The sequence below is a fragment of the Lingula anatina genome, chromosome 6, assembly GCF_051362555.1.
Source record: "Lingula anatina isolate TDL-2025a chromosome 6, LinAna3.0, whole genome shotgun sequence".
Taxonomy (NCBI): Eukaryota; Metazoa; Brachiopoda; class Lingulata; order Lingulida; family Lingulidae; genus Lingula; species Lingula anatina.
In genome coordinates, this window is record NC_141772.1 from 22,408,283 (window position 1) to 22,417,172 (window position 8,890).

The following is an 8,890-nucleotide window of genomic DNA, read 5'->3' on the forward strand; positions in this document are numbered from 1 at the left end:
AAGTTGAGGATACAGAATCCGTATATAAATATTCATACTTTTATAAGCAAAGAAAAATGCTTTTCCAAGTGTTACACTCCAGTTAGATTTGTGAATTACAAAGCCTGATAACAAAATCAGATTCCTTCTCATAAAAAGACATGTACAGTACCTAACCATGATAAACAAATGAATACTTGATTTATTATTGGAGCACACCTACCCACTGTTGATAATGGTTACACATTTGTGATACCCTTCAGAGTTACCTTGTGATACCCTTCAGAGTTAGCCAAGGAGCTGAACTCTTCTTCCAATCTACGCCGCATCTCCTGTTCATCTCGTTTTCTCGTCTGGTAGCTGGCTACCATCGGAAATACTGTGGACTGACTGATAATTCTTCCAAAATATGCTGGGATTCACACTTCGAAATTCGATTCCAAACTCCTTTTATTAACGTCTACTCAATTCAACAAGTGAAATTTTAAGGCAACCTCAAACAGCCCGCATTGTAGACGATATCCTGACACAATTTTCATTCCATGTATTTCCTGTATTTCTGTGGTGGTGCCTGCGCAAATGCGCAGTAGATGCCTCAGCGCAGTAGGCCCACTTCACACTGACACCATGTCTCAAAACATTTAATTATAAGGTACGGATGAGGTTTATACTCCCCACAAGTACCAATCTATTATAACCATGCTTCACAAAATCTCAGTAGAAATTAGGCATAATGCTTCACCGCAGTAGTACATTACCACATTTATACTCTGAGTGCAGCAGTTTCGAAGCAGCATGCCTTGCGGAAGCAGCCTTCTTCTTTATATATGCGTCGTAAAGTGAAGTAAAAATACAGCAACCTTCCACTTTTATAACTAGGCCTATAGGTTAGCCTCTTTTCAATTGGTAATTTTCACAGCATCTCTATCCTGCTTCAAATCTGCTGCAAAACATTGCGAATATTACCAGTTTTCGTCTACTTAATTTCTATTTCAAAGACTTAATCATGTGGGGGAACAGGTTACTGTAATAACAGTTTGCTTTCAAACACCAAGGTTTTTGTCAATGTTGGTGTGACAGGAATGGTAGTCCGCAAGGAACAGTATTTCATTCCCCATTACTTTGTACAGGTGACATGAATTAACTCCAACGCTCCAGCTAACCACAACCCAGCTTACACAGAACGCTTTGATAACGTTACCACAGGGTTATGTATTGGATAGCCCATCAGCAAACGTGACGTAGGCGTTATATTATCGTTCTACACTGTCATTGCTCCGAGAAACTTTGCCTAATTTCAAACTAAGAGTTGGGGTTAGTTATATGTATTTGAAGTCTAAAATCATTTTAAAATGATCAGTAGACTTAACAAGGATAAGTTAACGATAAATGAAATGAAACAAAATAAACATCCTACTTAATAGATAAATACAATGGTGATATACAGTACAGGCCTATATAGTCCTATTTTTTACATATTTTAAAATGTTCTCTACATGTTCTTTAAGTGATATTGTGTAACGTTTCCAAAAACATTCCTAAAACATTAAAGAAACTTTCACGGAAAACGTTTGCCAAACGTCATTTCTAATGTTTACATAAACTTTACGTTCCTTCAGCGGTCTTAGAACATTCTTTTTTTAGCTCAGAGCATTCTTTTGTAAGGACTTCCATTACTAGTAGGCCCTACTACCATTTTGTCAAATCAGATTCACTGAGGCCTTCTTAATTGAATACCATTTGGTTCCTAAGACCAGTGTCTTTTGGGTCTGAAATGGCGTCACCTGCAGCTTGGTGGAAGTCAGGTTATACTTGTTGTATGACTAACTTCAATTGTTAACTTTAAAGCAAACTTCTGTATAACAAAAATAGAAGCTATGTCACAAAAAGGGGTCATATTTTATTCATATTAGGTAATGATCCAATCTGGTTTGAAAGTTCTGAAAGTGACTGTTCTAATGCCAAAGTAAAGTAAATAAGTCCGTCATGTGAACTGAATAAGATATTATTGAAAATGGTAACTTTTATCAATATGAACACCGAGCTGCCCTAATATCCCAGAACACGTGTGCTTTATTATTTCACATTAAATTACGTCGTTTTACTCCGTGTACAAACAATGTGAAATGTATATAAAAAAAAAAGTTCCATCATGATGGTGATATCATTCATTTAAAAAATAAAAATGCAGAACAAATTGAAAATAATTTTTGAGCATTTGCCACCTTTTAGTTAGTATTTGCATGGAAAAAGCTATACAAAACAGCAGGAATAAGCACCACAGGATAAAACTAAACATGTATCTTATGTGTCTACATGTAGTATCGGCACACCATGTCATGTGTCGATGCCTTCCTGATTAATATTATGGATAAGAATAGCCCTATACTTTTAAACGTTCACAGCTTTTAAATTAAATACTATAGGAATAGTCCTAATCAGCTTTGACTTTCTTAATAGTAATAAAGTGGGTAACACTTGGCATCCGCCACATTCCGTCTTCTTCTTGGGAAAGGCCATACTTCCTGCCCTCTCTCTGGATGAAGTCCATGCAAAATGACAACACACTAGGGTCAAATTTGGAAGTGTCATCTGCCCAACCGTGGAAATAGGCGGCTAGGATCGAAGCACCAACCTCTGCCAGCGATGGAATCATGATATCACACCTCACCTCCTCGTGCCATATCGAAGCTTTAAAGGTTGGAAATGATTCGTTCAGAATATCGGCAATTTCCCCTTGAAAAAGCAAAGAACTTCTAGCCTCCGCTACCTTCATTAGGTTTACGGCTTCATTAGGAAAACAAATCTTAAAACAATGCACAGCGGTGTTCCAAATAAAAACATTGTCGCCACTATTAATCTGTATTAATATCATTCCCCCGGGCTTGAGAATGGTATACATGACAAAGACAGCTCGTTTGATGTCTTCCTGAGGGTCACAGAAATCATCCAACCAACGTGTAAGATGATACATGGAATGTAAAGCAAGCACCCTGTCCTGTTGTTCTTCAGGATACGCCCTAATGGACTTCAGCTCTTCCACAGACTTCCCGAAGTAATCCTGGAACCGTCCAGAGTAGGACACATCCAGATTAGCATTCTCCAAGTTCTCGATGCATTTCTTGTATTTCTGCAACGACTCTTCGTGAGGTTCTTCCACGCTGACGATGACATCTTTGTTGAGAGCTTGGAGTGTTTTACAAATGGCTGATATAGGGGTTCCTGTACCTCCCCCAAAATCCATAATTCGGATTGTTGAAGGCAGTTCTGATAGGTTCAGGATGTTCTCACGAATGGTATCAAAGTACGTTAATCCACGTTTTCTACTTTCTTCCTCTCTGAAAGTTAAGGACGTGAAATACTTAATAAATGAAAAAATAGTAACAAATGACAAATGATTAATTGATTTATTATTGGGGAACACCTACCCGTTGCTGATAATAGTTACACATTTGTTATAAGCTTCAGCGTTAACCAAGGAGCTGAACTCTTCTTCCAGTTTACGCCGCATCTCCTGTTCATCTCGTTTTCCTGTCTGAAGTCTTACTGCCATTGGGATATGTTGCAGTGTGTTCTGCCCGATAACTCTACAAAAATGTACATAGATGCAGAATCAGGCACTTTCTCAAATTTCTTCAGTTAATGACGCATTAATAGAACCACCATATTCACTACCGTTAGTTCCTTCAAGCGCATGTATGTACCTGTGTATTAGTATCATGTCTTATAGTGCGTGATCTGTAATGTAATGAAGTAATGATGTAACAGATGAAGTGTTCTGAATGGTAAACGCCGAGATTGACACACTTTTGGTGATGCCAGTAGCATACCAAACAGTTGACTAAAGAGTATAAACAACTATGGGTGCGTTCACAATAAAATTATCGTACTAGAGAGTTTTAATGTGAACGCAGCTTTTAACAAACATAGGGGTAGAAAAAACACAGAAACATATTAATGCACTAATTATAAATTCTCCTTTTTTTTTTTTTTTTTGTGGTAGTTGTAATGTTTTGAAGTTAACAAAGTCGTTTCTAAGTTGAGGATACAGAATCCGTGACAGACTTTGAGAAGTAGAAAAGCAACGTACCACTTGTTCTTAAACCACGCTACTTTATATTTTCTTCGATTCAAAGTGTGTATAAAGTAGAACGCTGCTGTCAAACGTTTCTGCTTCACCAAGAAGCATACTTGCAGCATAGAATTTATGGAAAGCACCCTATCTTGTAGTTGATGAGGATACGCTCCAGCCGACTTCAGATCTTCCACAGACTTCCAGAAGCAATCCTGGAACCGCCCAGAGTAGGCCACATCCAGAGTAGCATTCTCCAAGTTCTCGATGCATCTCTTGTATTTCTGCACGGACTCTTCATGAGGTTCTTCCACACTGACGATGGCATCTTTGTTGAGGACTTGGAGTCTTTTACATATGGCTGACATGGGAGTTCCTGTACCTCCCCAAAAATCCATAATCCGGACGGGTGAGGGAAGTCCTGATAGGTTAGGATCTTTTCACGGATGGTATCTAAGTCCGTTAAGCCGCGTTTCTTACCGTCTTCCACTCTGAAAAGGTAAGGAGTTGGAATACTTGATGAATGAAAAAAGATTAACAAATGACGAATGATGAATTGATTTATTATTGGAGTACACCTGCCCACTGTCGATAATGGTTACACATTTGTTGAAAGCTTCAGCGTAAGCCAAGGAGCTGAACTCTTCTGCCAATCGACGCCGCATCTCTTGTTCATCTCGATTTCTCGTCTGGTAGTTGGCTACCATCGGAAATACTGTGAACTGACTGATAATTCTTCCAAAATATGCTGGGATACACACTTCAAAATTCAAGTTCAAACCCCTTTTATATTCTGACACAATTTTCATTCCATGTATTTCCTGTATTTTTGTGGTGGTACCCGCATGAAAGCGCAGTAGATGCTCCAGCGCAGTAGACCCACTTCACACTGACACCATGCCTCAAAACCTTTAAGGGACAGTTGAGGTATATACTCCCCAGATGTATCATTCTTCTATAACCATGGTTCACAAAATCTCAGTAGAAATTAGGCATAATGCTTCACCGCAATCACTGAAAACAGTTTGCTTTCAAACACCAAGGTTTTTGTCAATGTTGGTGTGACAGGAATATGGTAGTCCACAAGGAACAGTATTTCATTCCCCATTACTTTGTACAGGTGACATGAATTAACTCCAACGCTCCAGCTAACCACAACCCAGCTTACACAGAACGCTTTGATAACGTTACTGCAGGGTTATGTATTGGATAGCCCATCAGCAAACATGACGACACTGCTATTTTAACGTTCTACACTGTCATTGCTCCGAGAAACTTTGCCTAATTTCAAACTAAGAGTTGGGGTTAGTTATTTGTAGCATATTTGAGGTCTAAAACCATTTAAAAATGATCAGTAGACTTTTCAAGGATAAACTAAACGATAAATGAAATAAAACAAAATAAGCATCCTACTTAATAGACAAATACAATGGTGATATACAATACAGGGCCATATAGCCCTATTTTTACATATTTTTTTTATGTTCTGTACATGTTCTTTAAGTGATATTGTGTGACATTTCCAAAATCGTTCCAAAAACATTAAGTAAACATTCATGGAAAATGTTTGCTAAATGTCCCTCCTAACGTTTACATACGTTCTTTCAACGTTCATAAAAACATTATTTTGTTAGCTGGGACCCCTGACTTCCATTCCCAGTACCACCAGTTTCTCACACCAGATTCACCAAGGCCCAGCCTAATTGAATACCATTTGGTTCTTTTAAGAGACCAGTTTCAGTTGGTCTTGGTTTGGCTTCAGCTGTAGCTTGGTGGAGGTTTGGTTACACTCATTGCATGACCAATTTCAATTGTGAACTAAAAAAATTAGCTCGCACATAACAAGGAGATATATCACAAAAATGAGTCATAGGATACAGAAACATTTTATTCATATAAGGTAATGATGCCAGTCTGGATTGTATGTCCTAAAGCTGACTTTTTTAATGCCACTTTAAAGTAAATAAAAAGTCTGTCATATTAACTGAATAACATCAAAGAAAACAATGGTAACTCTTATCAATATGAACGCTGCAGCTGCCCTTATCCTCCAGAAAACGTGTACTTTATCATTTTACATTATATTACCACATTTTACTCCGTGTACAAACTCTGAACAATGTGAAATATATAAAAAGGTACCATCATGATAGTGTTATCATGCATTTTAGAAAATAGAACTACAGAACAAATTGAAAATAATTTTGATCATTTGCAACCCTTTCTGTAATGATTTGCATGAAAAAATAATACAAAACATAACAGAATTGAACACAACAGGATAAACCCAAACATGTATCTAATACATGTATGTCTAGTAGCCTACACCATGCAATGTGCTGATTGCTTCCTGGTTAAGAATAAGAATAACCCTACTCTTTGATACTTACACAATTTTTTCTTTAAAGATAAGAATAGTCCTAATCAGCTTTGACTTTCTTAATAGTGATAAAGTGTGTAACATTTGACATCCGCCACATTCCGTCTTCTTCTTGGGAAAGGCCGTACTTGCTGCCCTCTCTCTGGACGAAGTCCATGCAAAATGACAGTATACGATGGTCAAATTTGGAAGTGTCATCTGCCCAACCATGGAAATAGGTGGACAGGACCAAGGCACCAACTTCTGCCAGCGACGGAATCACGAAATCACATCTCGCCTCCTCGTGCCATATCGAAGCTTTAAAGGTTGGAAATGATTCGTTCAGAATACCGGCAATTTCCCCTTGAAATAGCAAAGAACTTCTAGCCTCCGCTACCTTCGTTAGGTTTACGGCTTCATTAGGAAAACAAATCTTAAAACAATGCACAGCGGTGTTCCAAATGAAAGCATTGTCGCCATTATTAATCTGTATTAATATCATTCCCCCGGGTTTGAGGATGGTATACATGACAAAGACAGCTCGTTTGATGTCTTCGTGAGGGTCACAGAAATCATCCAACCAACGTGTAAGATGATACATGGAATGTAAAGCAAGCACCCTGTCCTGTTGTTCTTCAGGATACGCCCCAATGGACTTCAGCTCTTCCACAGACTTCCCGAAGTAATCCTGGAACCGTCCAGAGTAGGACACATCCAGATTAGCATTCTCCAAGTTCTTGATGCATTTCTTGTATTTCTGCAACGACTCTTCGTGAGGTTCTTCCACGCTGACGATGACATCTTTGTTGAGAGCTTGGAGTGTTTTACAAATGGCTGATATAGGGGTTCCTGTACCTCCCCCAAAATCCATAATTCGGATTGTTGAAGGCAGTTCTGATAGGTTCAGGATGTTCTCACGAATGGTATCAAAGTACGTTATTCCACGTTTTCTACTTTCTTCCTCTCTGAAAGTTAAGGACGTGAAATACTTAATAAATGAAAAAATAGTAACAAATGACAAATGATTAATTGATTTATTATTGGGGAACACCTACCCGTTGCTGATAATAGTTACACATTTGTTATAAGCTTCAGCGTTAACCAAGGAGCTGAACTCTTCTTCCAGTTTACGCCGCATCTCCTGTTCATCTCGTTTTCCTGTCTGGAATATTACTGCCATTGGGATATGTTGCAGTGTGTTCTGCCCGATAACTCTACAAAAATGTACATAGATGCAGAATCAGGCACTTTCTCAAATTTTTTCAGTTAATGACGCATTAATAGAACCACCATATTCACTACCGTTAGTTCCTTCAAGCGCATGTATGTACCTGTGTATTAGTATCATGTCTTATAGTGCGTGATCTGTAATGTAATGAAGTAATGATGTAACAGATGAAGTGTTCTGAATGGTAAACGCCGAGATTGACACACTTTTGGTGATGCCAGTAGCATACCAAACAGTTGACTAAAGAGTATAAACAACTATGGGTGCGTTCACAATAAAATTATCGTACTAGAGAGTTTTAATGTGAACGCAGCTTTTAACAAACATAGGGGTAGAAAAAAAACAGAAACATATTAATGCACTAATTATAAATTCTCCTTTTTTTTGTGTGTGTGTGGTAGTTGTAATGTTTTGAAGTTAACAAAGTCGTTTCTAAGTTGAGGATACAGAATCCGTGACAGACTTTGAGAAGTAGAAAAGCAACGTACCACTTGTTCTTAAACCACGCTACTTTATATTTTCTTCGATTCAAAGTGTGTATAAAGTAGAACGCTGCTGTCAAACGTTTCTGCTTCACCAAGAAGCATACTTGCAGCAGAGTCATACTTTTGTCCAGTAAGTTACTTAGACCCCATTCCCACAGATTTTAGATCGATCTATCCCTGTGGGGAGTCTCACTAGATTACAGTCAACTTAGCCGGCTAAAGCGTCTGTCCCGCCTACTAAAATTTGTAAGGGGGTAATTAACTACCGTGCGCGCCCGGCTGACATCAATTTAGCGTGAACCCCCAGGGAGTTAGGTCAATTTAGATGGATCGATCTAAATCTATGGGAATGCACTCTTATATTCCGCATTGTACTGTAATTTACTACTACAGTGATGCATAATGAATGTAGATTATACCTCTTCCATACTTCAAATGCAATATCTTGTATTGCAAAATACAGAAGATTCTCTGATATATAGCTTTAGAAACTGCATGAGCTCTACAGCTTGATCATAGTTTATGATTTTGCGAGTAGCTTCAAATATGGTATCAATTGGCTATTAATTGTTGACGTTAAATTGATTTTTGCTATTTAAAGGTCTAAACTATATTTGGGTAACTTAGAACAAATATTCATACTTTTATAAGCAAAGAAAAAAATGCTTTTCCAAGTGTTTCACTCCTGTTAGATTTGTGAATTGCAAAACCTGGTAACAAAATCATGTTCCATCTCATAAAAAGACATGTACAGTGCCTAACCATGA

The 8,890-nt window shown here is 38.0% G+C and overlaps 2 protein-coding genes across 2 annotated transcripts; both read right to left on the reverse strand.

Moving 5' to 3' along the window:
* Positions 1 to 255: 255 nt before the first annotated feature.
* On the reverse strand, positions 256 to 3,941 carry LOC106178842 (uncharacterized). The gene is made up of 2 exons (XM_087014429.1): positions 3,408 to 3,941; positions 256 to 3,317 (listed from the first exon to the last, which is right to left on the reverse strand). Exons 1-2 carry the CDS (start codon positions 3,530 to 3,532, stop codon positions 2,414 to 2,416), a joined length of 1,029 nt encoding a protein of 342 aa, XP_086870555.1. The 5' UTR covers positions 3,533 to 3,941; the 3' UTR covers positions 256 to 2,413.
* A 1,367-nt stretch (positions 3,942 to 5,308) lies between these two features.
* LOC106172332 (uncharacterized) lies at positions 5,309 to 8,781 on the reverse strand. Its single transcript, XM_087014519.1, has 2 exons — positions 7,466 to 8,781; positions 5,309 to 7,375 (listed from the first exon to the last, which is right to left on the reverse strand). Exons 1-2 carry the CDS (start codon positions 7,588 to 7,590, stop codon positions 6,472 to 6,474), a joined length of 1,029 nt encoding a protein of 342 aa, XP_086870645.1. The 5' UTR covers positions 7,591 to 8,781; the 3' UTR covers positions 5,309 to 6,471.
* Positions 8,782 to 8,890: the final 109 nt, after the last annotated feature.

What these genes read in the sequence shown, in the direction of transcription:
- LOC106172332 (XM_087014519.1), bottom strand. Translation starts at nt 7,590, where the DNA reads ATGGCAGTAATATTCCAGACAGGAAAACGAGATGAACAGGAGATGCGG. An exon ending in GTAACTATTATCAGCAACGG is followed by an intron (nt 7,376 to 7,465) that starts GTAGGTGTTCCC and finishes CTTAACTTTCAG; the next exon opens with AGAGGAAGAAAGTAGAAAAC.
- LOC106178842 (XM_087014429.1), bottom strand. Translation starts at nt 3,532, where the DNA reads ATGGCAGTAAGACTTCAGACAGGAAAACGAGATGAACAGGAGATGCGG. An exon ending in GTAACTATTATCAGCAACGG is followed by an intron (nt 3,318 to 3,407) that starts GTAGGTGTTCCC and finishes CTTAACTTTCAG; the next exon opens with AGAGGAAGAAAGTAGAAAAC.